The sequence below is a fragment of the Chaetura pelagica genome, unplaced genomic scaffold, assembly GCF_000747805.2.
Source record: "Chaetura pelagica isolate M959 unplaced genomic scaffold, ChaPel_1.0 scaffold249, whole genome shotgun sequence".
In the NCBI taxonomy this organism is placed as follows: Eukaryota; Metazoa; Chordata; class Aves; order Apodiformes; family Apodidae; genus Chaetura; species Chaetura pelagica.
In genome coordinates this window covers 646768-663145 of record NW_009954538.1, presented here as the reverse complement: position 1 = coordinate 663145, position 16378 = coordinate 646768, and the positions used below count along the sequence as shown (strand labels likewise).

At 38.4% G+C, this 16378-nt stretch overlaps 1 protein-coding gene across 3 annotated transcripts in view; it reads left to right on the top strand.

The window, feature by feature from the left end:
- The window catches only part of SPECC1L (sperm antigen with calponin homology and coiled-coil domains 1-like), a 46129-nt gene extending 44334 nt beyond the window's left edge, over positions 1–1795 (top strand). For 2 of the 3 annotated variants that reach the window (XM_010004801.1, XM_010004799.1), the window contains exon 15: positions 1230–1795. In XM_010004801.1, coding sequence (XP_010003103.1) covers positions 1230–1319 — 90 coding nt within the window. In that variant the 3' untranslated portion in view covers positions 1320–1795. The remainder of the gene's footprint in view (positions 1–1229) is intronic. The other variant, XM_010004800.1, reaches the window with a different exon arrangement.
- The last annotated feature ends 14583 nt before the right edge of the window (positions 1796–16378 follow it).

The window sequence follows — 16378 nt, the reverse complement described above, 5'->3', positions numbered from 1 at the left end:
ACCTTGACTGTGTCAGTGATTTGAAACATGGAAGTTTCTTACCTGGTGCTGATGGAAGAATTAGTTTGTGGAAAGTAACAGCAGTAATTCTTACATAATTCAGCTTTAGTCTAAATGGTTGTTGACTGTGTTTTCCTTTTGTAATGTACTGAATTACAGATGCTCTAAAAAGCATGAATGGAATTACATCTTCTCAGTGCAAATCTTACCCATCTTAAAGATTTAATATCTATTGAAAAACCTAAACACACAATGTGTATGAGACAAATATTTGTGGATTTTTTTCCTTGTCCATATTGAGTGGTTTGGGAGGAGGGTGAAAAAGGGTGTGAAAACTATTGTATGTACATAGTAGTACTAATATAAGGGGAAGTTATTGTTCCCTGAATAAGAAAGTGTTTGACTACTTTCATGTGGAGAATTTAAAAAAAACCCAAAACTATCTATTTTGAATTCTGGAGGTTCCTGGACATAAAGCTTACAAAATAGACCCTTACAGTAAACAATAATTACTAGAAACTACATCACTGTGTTTTCCTTTGGACATGTGCTGAGAAGCCTAGGTCAGCCTTTGTTTATCCTGCTTATTCACAGACAATCTGGTATATTGTTACTGTGAAATACATGTGAACTGGGATATCAGTTAAACAGAAACTGATTGCTTTGTCTCTTGGATATATCCGAATTGGAAGTAACCTTCCTTCTTTCTTGCCTCTTTACTAAAAATTATGTATAAAGTAATCTAAAGTTCATTAGTCTGGTGTAAGATGAGATTCATTTATTTATTGATGCTCACTCTTACCCTGGTATGAATATTTATCTTTAGCTTCAATTAATATCTGAGCTTTGATTCTGTGACTCTCAGTACCTGGGTAGGTTGTGTTAACTTGTGAGGCTGTGTAGGATATGTGAACATTAAAATATTCAGTACTGTATTAATTGTACTAAGTGGGGGACAACTCAAGTACACACAGCATTACATGTTTTGATCTGAAGTCAACAAAACCACCACCTCCAGATCTGCTGTTTGTAGCCCCTTATGTTTTCTAAGTATTAACAAAAATGTATGGAAGGAAACAGCTTCTTCATCAATACTTTAAATTGTGGAAACTTTACAGATTATTGTGGAAACTTCACAGATTTGCCATTCCCAGGAATTGGTAAAAGCCCTACCATGTTGCTCTTGAGGTTGTTATTCCTGATTTTGACCAGTCTGTTTTCTGTGACAGGACATCAATGAAATGGTGCGAACTGAGCGTCCAGACTGGCAGAATGTCATGCTGTATGTTACAGCAATTTACAAATACTTTGAAACCTGAAACCCTAATAATTCAACAGATCCATGGGTTAGAACCAACATGAGCTACCAGATGGAAATCTTACTGAAATGCTAATCCCCATTTCACTGAAAATCGGCAACATTTGAGTCCTCTCCAACTTTAGTGACACTTACCCTGGATTGTCTCAGATTGCTTCAGCTACTAAGCCTGGAATCAACTGTTTAAAAGCAAGAATTTGTTGCCACAGTGCTTGGAATAACCCAAGTCATTAAGCTATTCAGATTAATTATGTAGCCTAAAGAGCCTGGGCTATCTACATGCTGCCTTTCCAGCCAGACTTCCCGAAGCTTGCTTTCCTCAGAGAGTGAGATGAATTAATCCTCTAGCTTATAGGAAACTGAATGTACTGCTAAAGCTTTGAGAAGGAAAAGGATAACATGGCATCATATTACTGAACTTTCTGTAGCATCCTGATACCACAGTCTGAATATTCTACCCACAGCATATGGCACCCCGATACAGTAGAGTTCTTAATTTAGTTACTGCCTTTACAGCTATTTTCCCTCCTTTAAAATATGCACAAGATTCTAAGCTTTTATTCCATGACAAATTGAGTGGGAAAGTGTTCTCGATACCTCAAAGACTTTGGCACAGAAGAACTCTTCATTCTAAAGCTTCATTATAAGCCTACCTCTGTCACAGTGATGTGGCTTCCAACTTTGTCTTACGGATTGTAAAGAGTTAACACATCCAGCTCCTGGTTTTCAGGGTATGCTGTACTTCAAGGAATCTGTCCAAACTCCCTGTGCTTCCATGATAACAGAATTGAGTCAATAATCAACCGCTGTATGGTTTGTTTTTCCCCTCTTCCTCCTTTGCCTGTACAGCATGCACAGCTACCCCAGGCTTTACAGCAATACGAGCATATGTCATGGATTTCTGTGGTAGAATTTTGGAACTGGGATAGCATTTCTTCTGCAGAGAAGATATTTTCAATAAGATGTAATAATGAAGTAGTGTGTCTCAAAATCCAGCTTTGCCATGTTTTCTGTGTATTATTTCATTTATCTTGCACATCCTCATCTGACTGACAGAAGGTGAGACATTCTCTGACAGAACTTTGGAGGAAATGATATAATGTGCATACACCCAGTAGTCTTGAATATTGTGTGGAAATGACTGGCTGTCACAAGGAAGGAATTAAGAAACTAATCTACTCAACTTCTGTTTTCCTAAAATGTACCTGAATTCATGTCTCGGGCAAAAGAGTTCAAGTGAGTGCCTTATTGATCACTGATTGGATACATCCTGGCACTTCAGGGCCTTGTGCAGAATGTTAATGGCTCAGAACAATTTCATCTATCCATTTGTCATAAGCTGTTTGTTGTAATCTTGTTTGTCAAATCAAGGGAAGACTTCACTTGATCATTGCTTCTGCCATTTATTTTTCTGAATACTAATCAGCACTTAAGCTGCAGTTGAACATCTCTCATTAATGTTAAGCATAAGCCTACTTTAGAACTGAGTTCTGTAACAACTGCTATTTATAAGCACATGCTCTTTCAACACAGTAACCCTGTTATAAAAAATATTAATCTGTCATTCCTATGGTGCTCTTATGACTGTTAAGGACAGTTTGAATGTCATAGATGTTAATCCAGTGAATGCAACTCTACTTGTCATCTGTGAAACTTCATCATGGTATAAAAGCACAGACTTATCACAAAATCATTGCCAAATAAAAAACCTATCATCTGAAAAACATAGCCCATGTGAAGAGAAGTAAATCAGCACGTTTCTTGCAGCTAGCATTATATAAAAAGATACACTTACACTGACGTGTGCCTGTGAGAATTAAAAAATTTGCAAAACAGCTACTTGGTCCATGCTGAGGGCCTTCAGAGACGTCTGCAGAGCAGCAGTGTCTCCTCCACTTCTGCAGTTCTTTAGAACCCTAAAAGTAGCTAGATAAGTCTTGGATTATTGATTTTAAGTAATCCATTGTGGCATTTGAAGAGCCACAGAATCTAAAGACAATTGTTGCAAGACAGACTTCAGGTGAAGAATCTTCATTAACAGATTTTAATAAAAGTCTGAAATACAATTTCCTCTTCTGTATATTTCTTAAAAAAAATAATTTACTTCATTTATTCAAATAAGTTTAAATAGGAATAGTCTTATTGGAAATAAGCATTATTGCTGTCCCACACTTCATCACTTACTACTAAATTCCAGGTTTTACCAATTTATGTTTAAAAAAAAAACCCCTTAATTTCATCCTCTGAACAGACATCCTTAGCTATGATTCTTATTCATTGCCTTAGATTTTAAGAAAATATTTTTCTAATGAGAAGGATATAATTTCTTGGTCAAAGTTCTCTCATTACCTGTTTTCTTAATTTTTTTGCTGTCTAGTGGTCAACTTCATTTACTTGGAAAGTTTTATTAGTCCTTAACTGAAATAAGACTAATAGCATAATACTTAATAAAAGAGGAAATCACGTTTTTCAAATACTTTCTGTTAAAAAGATGAGCTGCTTGTCTTCAGAGAGAGAAAAAAGGTATTAGTAATGATACAAATGAACTTCTTATGAGTTTCAGAGCTCTGTAAACTTCTTGGTGTGATCTGTTTGATAAACCTCTGCTGAATGAGTATCTGTAAAGGAACACTGAGCTCCATGAAGATTTTTTTTTTTAATAATGATATATCTGAGCTTTTACATGTAAGATGCTGCACAGCTAAGTGGAAGATGAAGTAATGGAAGGTCTAAAACAAACTGCAGTCTACATTTATTTTTCTGAAGGCTCAAACAGCATTATGTTTTTCAAGAGGAAGAATAGCTGTAGCCCTTCTGGACACGGATGATTCTGTTCTGTTTGGTTCCTACTCATAGTTAATCTTGGAACAGCCAGTTTTTTTGTACTTATGACGTGCAGCTTTGTGCTGATTTAATTTCCTTTAATCCAGAAAAAAATCTGAATGTACACTAAAAAAAAAAAAAAGGACAAATATTTTATCACCAACTCACTTTACTGCATTTTAATATGTGCCTTGCAAATGCCTGTACTGTAGTATATCAGGGTTACTCATTGCCAGCTGTAGGGAGGGAGCTGAAAACAAATTGGAGCTGTTGAACATACTGATGCAGATTCAACTTCATCATCTGCTGGATTCTCTTTACTGAAACACTTCCATAGATTAGAGAGGTCAGTTCAGAGCCAAATGTGTATTCATGTTGGCTAGTTACAGTTCTGATGCAAGATCATCAGCAGTGAACTGAATGAACACTTGTGGGGTTTTCTTTACTAAAAAAGAAGAGATGGAAGGAAAAATTTTTTTTGGTTATTCAGTAAAATTCTGTTGGAGAACTTTTGGTATGGAGTATCTAACAATAACAGAACTAGAGTGACTTCAGAATGGATTACACTTGATTTATTTTTTAGTTGCTTTTGTTTGATCAAGCTTGACCTGGTGGTCTTGTAACTTTAAATAGAAACACTGCTTTAGGGGCTCCTTAATTAAAGAAATAAAGCTTTGATGCATGGATGTAAACTCATATTAATACCACTGGCAGCCATCATACTCTGGTTTTACATGCATAAGAAGAAATAACCTTGTCCCTAGCTCTAATGATGCAGTATAGTCATTTAAGATGCTGAGGATCTGCCTTAAAAACTTTGTATCTGTGACAAAAAAAGTCTCATTGGCATTTCATTTATGTTCGTGATCTCAATGTGAAGTTCTTAGCTATTTTTTGAAGTTTTTATCTACTTTTTGCAGTTCCCTGATTCAACACTTCAGACATTTGGATTCTTTTGCATCGTTTGCATCATCAAAAAATTACTTCTACTCAATTATTTCTGTGTAGTTTTCACCCAGGGTGCAAATTTGATTATAGCCTAGTATTAAACAAGATGATTTGGGAAGTCAGAGATGCAGAGAACTTCTGGGTGTTTTTCTTAGTTTCTGTGTTCTGCTTGTGACTGGTTTGGGAGGGTGCTCTGGTTTTCAGATGATACCACAGAACCCCAGAATGTGACCGTATCTGCAAAAGCTGCCCTATCTGGATGGCTGGCATGAAACTATGCATAGGCTAAAGTTAAGCCTTTAAAACTGTGCTCATGTGATGCATGTGGTGACTTCGTGTTTGGCTGTTGAAACTAATACAGTCACAGCTTAACTGCAGGCTACTTTGAGCAGGAGCTCTTAAGAGGCAGAGTTCTGGGAAGGAATCCAGTTGTACACCTTTACACTATTTTTTTTGCCTTTTGTGAGTAATACTCTTGCTGAAGTGGCCTAAGAAAAAGGTTTTTTTAAATACTAGTGTTCATGTACAAATCGATTTAACTATATAGTTTGTCCTTCCCTTGGCTTGGTAAATATTTATTTCTGTTTTATTTTTGTGTTCTGGCCAAGCTCTATTTCTGCAATTCCTTTCTGTAAGCTACTAGCCTTGGTGTGTGAAAACTCAGTAATATTAACCAGTTTGAGAGGTGATTTGCTGAGAAGTATTATTACAGTGTAGTTGTCATCCAGGAGTTCTGGACATGCCACTGTGCTTTCCCAAGTCCTGTGTGTGTTTAGCAAAATGTGTTAGAGCTGATTAACCCTCCCACAACTTCCTTATCTCCCATATAGCCTACACTGCCCGAGGCTGTCCATCAGCTGTTCTTGCCCCCAAATTATCAACTCCATAAATGAGTTAAGTGTTCATAGATATATCTTAATATATCTAATTATCCCTATTTAGAAAGGTATCTCTAACAGTGTTTCTGCTTTCAAAGGAGAGTGGCTGGACAGGGTTTAAATTACTGTCTGGCTTGCTGAGCATTCCCAGTCCTTTATTCATTGAAGTTTTTTTCTGTTGTATTCTGTCTGATTTCAGTATCAGTGTTGTAGTACACTTTGTAGTTGTCAAAGCCAAGATCTTAAGCCTCTGGAATATGTAGCAAGTGTGCTTTTGATAACTAACACTAAGTAACTTAAAATATTAAGGTTTGTACAGTTTGATTTCTGGTAGAGTGTTGATACAAGTGTCTTTTTTTCCTTACGTATTTGTGCTTGCCACTTGCAGCCCCCTTGAACTCAGATTGACAAGGCCACTACCATACACAAATTAATACTATCATAACAGGATTATTTCCTCACACTAAAACTTAAGTAAAACCTACAAATACCAGCTGACTTCCTTCCAGCTAACATTTACTTTTACTGGAAATATTCCTCACCCTTAGGCCACTGTCTGCCACAGAGTTGCACAGAGAGTTCCCATCAGTTCCAGCAGGACTTGTGGATGTGAAACAGTAGGATAAACTTTTGGCAGAATATTATGGCAGCCTGATGTGATTAAGCTGGTTTCATTTTAATCCCCTATTTTCAGGGGGTTTCAGTTTAGCCAACATCACTTACTCCAAGCTGAAATGTGGCACGTTTGTTCTCCACTGGGAAGTATGCTTCTGTTTAATAATATTTTTATGAGATTGTATTTATGGAAACTGAAAGAAAAATGTCATGAAGCTAGTTTTGTTGCACTTTTTCTAAGGCTTTTTGTAATTTTGCATAGAGTTCTAGAATCTGAACAACTTGTTTGGGGAAGTCAAGGCTTAAAACTTACTCTGCCCCAGCATAGCAATGTATTACGTGTATTTTCATTCTAGTGATGTATGTATTATTTTAATGGCATATAACTAGTGTATTTATATGGTAGTTAGGAAGCCCAGTGGACATTTCCTGCTGCAGAGGAGCCGTTGGCAGTCCTGGTTCCACAGTTCATCAACTGACCTGTTTTGACAGTAGACTGCATTTGCAATAATGGAATAGTCAATTTTTGTTTCTGAATTCTATTTCAACACATGGGGAGAAAGAAGCTCTTTTTTTTGTTGTTGTTCCATTGTTGAAATTTCTCAGGAGGCTTTTACTGTTTTCCAGTTATTGCATATGTTTGATTAGGTAATTACTTGGGAATCAGTTCAGTAAAGAGAGCACAAGTACACGCAACATACTCAAGTAATTAATCCTTGTAACTTACAACATTTCAGTTTGATAGAATCTTTTGGGTTTGCTTAGTTTGTAAGTTCAATTTTACTATTTTTAAGTAGCACTTTTACACATATCTGAAGGGTTTTTTTTAAACAGTTGTGGTTTTTTTCTGTATGTTATCTAATGGAAAGGAAGTATAACACTACTAAACAAAGCATAGACTCGTTAGCCTCCAGACTGTAAGTTCATTTTAGGTCAGTAATGATCAAGAGTTGTTCAATGTGTCTGAAATATATCAGTGATCCCATTTAATATTGGACAACTCTACAGATCAAATTAGAAGGGCATTAATTGGTATCCTCCAACTCTTGAATGAGGGTACTTTCAGTTCAGGTGTGAGGCAGAATTGACAGAGCAGTGTGATGAATTTTGGACTCCATGAAATTAACAGAGTTTTATTCATGTCTCAGTCTAACTTCACAGCACTGTACTGCATAAGGACTAACCTTCTTTGAGATGACACTGCAGCCAGTACTAGTATCTCCTAAATAGCTAATTTAAAGCTTATTTTTCATGGCTTTTAAAGATGATGTAAAAAACCAGTGATTCTAAAAAGCTCTTCTCATCCATCCACCTTTTCTGATTTGTATTGGTTTTATGCTCCCTGGAAACACAACTGTTAGACTGACCTAACAGTACACGTATGGGTTTAGTAATTTTTGTTTTAGACAACAAGCACTCTTTTCTAGTACCCTTTCAAATGGTTTACACACAAAGACATATATAGACATTTTACATATAGAGAGAGGTTTGATATGTACATCTATATACACACACACACGTGTATAGCTATAGGTACATATATGCAGATTCTTACTAATACTGAACATGTTTCCAGAAATGTTGGCCTCTTGAATACTTAAGGTGGTGTATTAGCATATAAATTTAAAATGTGAAGAGGAAAAAAACATATTTTTTTGCGTAAGATTAGAGCTGAGAAATAATAGGTTTGAGGAAAGTTGGAAGTATGAACAAATTGTATTTCACCCTCTTTCTGGTTTGAAAGGCACAAACTGTTAATAATTGAAACTTAAAGGTCAGCAAGCGTATTTTAAGCTAAACCTTTTGGAGGACCAATATGCTTTTAGTTTGCAAGGATCACTAAAGATCTGGGCATTTACTTTCTCCATAATGTATTCTGTATGAGTATTTAGTATGTATGCCTTCAGTTTGCCAATGTTGCCATGTTTTCTTCTTAATTATTCATGAAATAAAGATTGCAAATAACAAAATATGTGTTTATGTTTTCTTGAGTGAAGCCACTTCAAACGTGATTCTTTTTATGCTATTTTTGGCACTATGGTTTTTCAGGAGTAAATGTTACAGGAAGTAGTTCATAGAGGTTTATATGCTATGGATGAGAAGTGCATGGGAATGACTTGCCTGTACATGACATTTTGGAAGTCATGTCTCTCCTGGGAATACCAGCATCCTTTAGGGTATCTTCCCCCAAAAGGAATATGATAAGATGGTGGATACCCTAGATAAGAGGTACGTATTTAAGGTATCTGCTTAGCCTGTATTGTCCTAGTCTTGAATAGTAATAACATAGAAGGGAACTGCAGAAAATATTTTCTGTTTAGGCAACTTCTCTAATACATTGCAGGAATAGAATTATTATAATGATACTTAACCCAACCCAAGTGAGGCAATGCAGGCATGTGTGCTCGCTCGCTCTCTGAAGGAATTGGGCTGAGTAGGATTGGGGATTTATTCTCTACAACAGTTCAGAGTATTTAAAGCAGATGCCTAAAAAGAAAATTTCCAGGTGAAAATAAAGACTAGAATACTATAATTCTGATTTGGTCTCAATCATCCTGGGTGGTAACTGTTTTCAAATGCTGTTTTAGAGCTTTAATGTCAAGTGCTCTGGTATAAGATGGATCTGGAGGTTTGGATTGAGCTCCTCCTGTTTATTTCAAACATTGTTCTTAAATGGACTGGCTAGTATAGGTATTTTCATTCTACCTATTTATTATTTCTTTTCATTTTTTTTGAGATTGTCTATTGTTTTCTGACTGTTCAACAATCCAGATAGGCTCAGTAATGTTACTCTTCAAGCAAATGCCTCACTCCTTCTTTCCTGAGGTGAAATGTTCTCCCTGAATTTGAGCAGTTTAAGAAAAATGTTAGTTTTCAGAATAGATTTATATCCTGTTTTTAAGCACGGATATTCAGTTTTCTTCTTTTAAAAAGGAAAGTTTAAAAACTGTAGTGTAGTAAACTCATGTCAGAAAATAGTTGTTTTTCTTTTCTGTAGCAAGTGCATGACAGCATTGTAGCATTGAGTTGTACACCTGGAGTTGACAAGCTAAAGGTGAAGACAGAAGCAACATGCTGGAGGTCAGGCCTGAGGTATGTTAAAGCAGCAGTGTCTGCACAGTCTGTAGAGCTGCAACTTTTCTTTCCCATAGTCACTGAAATAATATTCCCATACCAGTTATTTTTTTCATGGTTTGTCTTCTAAACTGTCATTAGAGAATTTTGTTAGAAATATGAAACTAGTTCCATATGCACGTTTTAAGTTGAATATAATAAAATCAGTTAAATAATTTTGAAGGTCTTACTGTAATGAAAAGACACAGCTGTATGGAATAGTAAAATAAAAACCTCAGAAGCAACAGCAATGTAATATTCCACTGTGTTAAATCACAAAAACTTGTATTGGAGTCATGGTTGTACTGCAGTTAAATTCTGTATAGGAACTAGGTTAACATCACTTAACTTTCAGCTAAAATTCTTATCATAAAGCCTTTCACAATTGCTTTGATCAACGGAAGAGAGTTGGATCATATCCAGGCACATAGACAAGAGGGGCTCATGAAGATATAAGTTCTTCCCACACAAAATTCTTTTAAAACAGAGACACTAACTTACACAAAATGTTAACTCCCCTCTCCAGATGGGAAGTTATTAATAGCCAGCAGCTACTGTTAAGACTGAAGAGAAAAAAAAAAAAAGCCACTGAATTCTGTGCCTCTCACATTGTTCACCCTCTTTTAGCTCCCTCCCTCAGTCAGTTTCTTGGGGGCTTTTTTCAGCACTGTTGTTCTTTGAGCCCAGCATTTGTGTTTTCTTTTCATCCTCAATACTAAAGGCTGAGGGAGGGTACAGAATTCTTTGAATTTCTCGAAAGATAGTGATGGTGTTGTGGAAAACTCCAGTACTTTCTGTATGAATTGCTGCTTGATGTTGCAACCCAACACCTTGAATGGAGAAGTTAGCTAATTACTGTCTTTATTCCTGGCAGCTAAAGATTAGAAGACCATTTATGCATCATTAAATGTTTTTTATTAGTTTCATATCTGTTAGAAAATTTGCTTTGAAAATTCTCCCATGCATCTTTGGCTAGAAAAAAAATTGTCCATGGATTATTTTTTTTTTTTTAAGTAGATAAGGGACTGATGCCATCAAACCTAATCCATGTTTTTACTAGTCTTTGTGTCTGCCATTTCCCTCTCTGTCGATAGGGTTTAATTTAACTCTGTTTGTAGAACTGAACTTCTGTGTTGAAGTGCCCTGTTTGGAAAATTCTATATTGACTTTTCTTAGACGTTCTTTGCCCTTGAACATTTCCAGTTCTTTGGAGCCTCCTTAATCTCATTATGAAAATAGGGTTGAACACACTAGTGCCTTATCACAGTATTTTTACTGCTAGACATTTGCATTGGTTATATAGCATGAGGAAATATTTGTGCTTCTCTCCAGTGCTGTGCACTGCTCATTCCCTTGTTTATGCTTCCTTTTCTTAAACCATTTTAGGCTCTTTCCTCATGCCAGAAGCCTAAAAGTTAAGCTCTTAAAAATGAAAGAAACTTGAGAAGGAGACATAACAGTCTGGAGACAACTTCACTGAGCTGTTGACAATATCATATTTTTCAAAAATAAATATCCGAAGGAGCACTGAAATGCCAGTGTGTTAACACTGTCTCTGTGTGGGGCCACATGGAGAGTCCATCAGCTGCAGTGGAGGAAAGCCCAGGGTAAAGCCTGTGGTGCACAAAGCCAGTGCAGTTGAAGTAGAAAAGCACAACATTGAAGGGTATTGACCATAGAGGTGTTGAGCATCAGCAGTTCTGCAGTTCAGGAGCTGTTAGGTGGTTAGTCTTTCAGGAAAATCTTTCCCAAAAATGTCTGGTCTAACAATACAACAGTGGGGCTTGTCATCCCAGCAGGGAAGAAATGTAAAGGGAAGGCATGCAGCAGTTTTCCTCTTGTCCAGAGGTACAAGCAGGTGCTAAAACAGTAACTTAACTTTGTAAACCTGTGAAGTTCCAGCATTTTGCACTAACGTTTCCAGCACACACTATTCCCTAACAGGGAGTGGTAGGAAGCAGAGTCAGTGGCTACTTTTTGTCTGCAGTTTGTGTTGTGATAGAGCCTGGTTACAGACAATGTGGATTTTGTAAAGTTAAATAAGGGTTGACTTCTCATTGCTCCTTAGCATAAAATGAGAATAGTGTAAGTGAAGAGGAATCATCTGATGGCTTCTGCTGGGCCTTTCAACTCCAACAGTTCACTTACTGTATAAAGGTAACATATATATTATTATTATAGAAAATAAATAGCTGTTGCTCTGCAGCTCCCACATGATGATTCATGCTACCAGTTTTGCTTCTATTAATAGCCTACAAAAGAGTGCTTAAATTTAGATTGAGCTCCATTTCATAGTCTGTCATGCTGAACAGCATTTAGAGAAAAGAAGCTACAGTCTGTTTGGGCAGTGACTTTTACAGGGACAAGTCCAAATCTTGACATGAAATGACTGAAAATCCATTCATTCCTGACCTAAGTGCAAATAGCAGGATTTAAACATTGTTGTGGATTTGGGTTTGCATTTCACCCTGAGCACAAATCTTACCTTGACTTCGGCTTGTTCTTCTCAAGCCTGGGTAGAAGTTCAAGTCCTCTGCTGGAATTGAACAGTTTGTGAGAAGGCTGCAGTCTTTGACACACAAGAGTGTCCTTTTTTAAGTTGTTAGCAATAGGCATTTCCAGCAAAAATTTTGCGTGTCTTAACTTTATTAAAAGACATTCTCTTCAGAAAATCTAGCTGCCTTTTTTTTTTTCAGGGTTGATTTTTAAATTGCTAGCAATGACTTAATGTTGAACAATGTGAGAGAATTGTGCATATATATAGGCATACCGATTTTTATTTATATATCTATAATGTTAAAGGATTTGCTAGTGTTTTCAAAGGACCTCAAGTAACCCTGCCTCCATCAATTCTCTTGGACAAGTGCATTTCACTGCTTTGAGCAAATTCAGGCAATATTTGTGGGAATGAGATTACATACACGTCAGACACATGATTTTAAAAGTCCTATTCAACAACATTGCATGTGTGTGCTAATGCAATAACTCAGTTTGATGCTTCTTTGCAAAGTATGCATCCCTTAAATGTAGTTTTGCATATGTCAGATGATTCAGTCTAGTTGGAAAGAAAACAATCACGATGGAGAAGAGTTCCAAAATGGGTTATTTCTTTCTTAAAGACAAATACTTTTTTCCACTTAAAAAAAAACCCCAAACTTCCAAATTCTGTCCTAGACAAACTGATGCTAATTTTCAGTCCTTCACATGGAGGCTTTAATACATAGGTATGATTTTCCTGATGTCTTGCTACTTAGCAGGGTGGCCGGCTGGTTTTGACTATAGTCATTATAGATTAGTCTGATTTGTGTTTGCAGTGGCATTGCTGACGTGCTCAAGCAGAGTGTTGCTGCTGCTGTATCTGCAGAGAGAAAGGTGAGTTTCATGATGGGTCTCAAGTGTGAATTTTTTTACTTTGCTCTCATCTGTTTGAAGGCAGAATTTCAAGGTTTATTCTACACAGTTTTTCTGGAGTTTACTGCTTTAGCTCAGTTGCTAAGTCTGAGAGGTGCATATAGTCTCTTATCACTCCTTTTCAGCTGCCCAAAATTCATGAGTTTGGCTTGTTCAATTAGGAGATAGTGCCCAGTATGTTACTGCAACTCTGCTTTTCAGGAATTAAAAAGCCCTCTTGGCTGTACTCTGAAGAATCAGAAAACTGAACTGGTTTCCTTGCAGTCCTGGACTTCTTTCAGCTCACAGCCTGAGCCAGCAGCCATCTCTAAGCATGTGGCAGTACCTTCCCTGCTGGAAGCTGCTGTGTTTCCAGGTAGTTTCAGCCTGCCTCTTCATGTTCTACCTTCCCAAAGTGTACCTGTAGTAATGCTGTTTTTCCTTCATGAGTGACTCAGAAGGGAAAGGATTTACTTTTAAAGTCAATTTACATTTTAGAGTCAATTTACTGTCATCGATGGCTGCTGGTAAGTGAGGGCATAAGTAGAAGTATCTACCGGTAAGGACAATACACACTGAATATGCAAAAGAAGAAATATGATCTCAAGAACAGTGCAGTTCTGATACTTGACAGGGGCAACAGCATAAAAAGAATGGGAAGCCAATTAATTAATTCCAAAGAAAGGAAACAGATCTATTCAGATCTTACTGGAGAGTGAAAGCTGTCCTAGCCAACTGCTAAATAGGACATAAACCAGCAGCTGCTCATTATAAACACATTTACTTGTGCCTAAGTGAGAAATGAACATGCAAAAGTAACAGAGGAACTGTCTCAGTTGCTCTGGAAGGTGTGAATACTGATTTTTAACATCTTGAAACACTGGAGAACTGCACAGAGAAAATCAGTAGGTGACAATGGGGACCTGGTGTGTTATCCAAACTGGAATGGCTGGTGAGAAAAGGGGGCTAGTGGTTTGGTGGGTTTGGTAGTGGTACTGGCATGCTTTTATGGAAAAAAAAAAGTAATTTCTGAGGAATGTTAGAAGCTTGTTGGGGTGCCATTGTCAGTCAGCCCTGTGAAAGCACTCAGACATTTGCTTTGGATCTTCTATGACTTGTTGATTTAAAAGAAAATCTACGTAGTCCACATCAAATAATTTTAAGTGATTAGCTGGTAAAATGAAAGATGAGTTTTAAGTGGGAAAGGAGACATCCAAGGAAGTGTTTCTGAGATCCTTCAAAGATATGTTGATGAATATCTGTGGCTCAGGAAACTTGTTAGATGATGTGTTGAGGATGGCTTGGTTGGAAGAAACTAGCCTCACAGCTTAATGCAGGATGCTGACTGCAACAACTTTGTTGTTAATGTATTCTGGAGTAAAATCATATTTAGAAACTGCATCCCTGCCCAGTATTTTGATTCTTAGTGTTGATTGATTTCAGTGGGAGAGAGTCATTTGGATGTCTTTGAGGGTATGGGCCAAAGATGGGAGGCAACCTCTGCAGTATAGGAAACACTCCCCTGGAAGGAGAAGCAGCACACATGACACAGCAGATCCTGGCAGACAGCTAGTGGCTACAGCCTGACACTTGCCCCTCTAGATAAAGTAAAATTGCAAAGCGTAGAATTTCATGGTGTATCAACTGAGAGTGGGAAAACAATACCTCTTGTACAGGGCGAAAGTGAGACCATTGCATGAACAGTGCCCAGTTCTAGTGTCAGCGCTTTTCTAAAAGCTCTGGCAAACTTTATGTAGGCAGGTGGCATTTCTAAATTTATAAATATTGCAGCATGTTTTGATGGGGCTTCTAAATTCCTCCTAGCCTCCCATTTTTGTTTTTTCCCTTGACTGGGCTAAACAATATATGTGGTCATCACATGTTATCCGTGTATGTTACTGTATGCTAAATAACTCCAGCCTTTTCTGTAACTTCCTGGGGAAAAATACATTATTTTTTTTTCTTCCTCCCTACAGGATTCCCATTGTGTTTGGAGCAGAGCTGTGTCCCATGCTTTGCTCTGTCATTCCTAGCTGCACCAGCCTGCTTTCCTGTCTGGGGTAGGAATGGAGGGCAGGATAGCACAGGTGCCAGGTGCTGCTGCCAGTCTGAAATTTGTAATGCTTACATACTCATAGGTTTTGATGTTGGTGCTGGTGCCAATTCTGCTGCTTCTTTCCTAGGGTCTTGATACACTGCAAAAACTGAAGTTTTTACTCTTTCAGTCAAGCTCTTGCTGCCAGAGAAGGCTGGATAAGCCACTTCTAAGTGGCATCAGCAAAGCAGCTCTGGGGTTGGGAATCCTGAAATAATAACTTCTGTTCCATGGCACAAGTACCTAAGCTGTAGCAGTTCCGTGTGCAGAGGGCCCTGGGCTTGGCTGTCGTTGAAATGAATCATTTTTTCATAGGCTGGGGTCTGCCACGGGAGTCACACTGGTGGTTTTTCCTCCTTGTCATGTCCAACCCATAGGAACATGTAGATAAATGACTTGCTAAGATGTAAACTTGAAAAATAGAAATGAAAAAAAAACCTGTGGAGATCTCCACATGGAGCAGGGAGTTCACATTCTTGAGAGGTTCTCTCCCTGCTTCTGCGTGGCTGCGAGATGAGTCACGGTTGTTCCCCAAGTCCAGTCCTGCGGAGCAGCAGGAGATGGCAGGGGACACGGCCCCAGGGCAGGGGACACAGCCCCAGGGGACACGGCCCCAGGGCACACGGCCCCAGGGGACACGGCCCCAGGGCAGGGCCACCACGGCCTGTGTGTGCACGGGTGGGATTACAAAGACCTATTCAGTGGGAAATGTGAAACTTCTGTAAAATACTGGGTATCCTTACTGAGAACTCTTAAACACTTCCAGTGTAGTAACGCCCCGGGTTTCATTTGTGGTGGTGGTAACAACGGTTAGGCAGAGAGGAGAAGGAACTGAAGTTTCTACTTCTGCAGCCTTTCAGGGTGTCAGCACCGCGCTGTGCTGCGGGTCAGGCCGTCAGCTTAAACTCGCTGGGTGCGTTTCCAGCCTGGGAAGAAATAGATGTATGGAGAAAGCCCTCCTTCCCTTCCCTACTTTCATTGTATGCAGATCAAGCGCAGTAAAAGCCTGTTTCTGCCCCTTGCAGGTCCCTCAAGCTAAGGAGCTGGACTTCGGGTAAGTGGCAATCCCTCCTTCAGCCGCTTTGCGAGATGCTGCTCCGGGCTGCCCTTGGTGCGGAGCCCCCCCGGAGCAGGTAAAGCCGCGGGGCTCCCGCTTGCGGACACCGCGTCCAGAGCCGCTCGCTCCCACGGGATCGG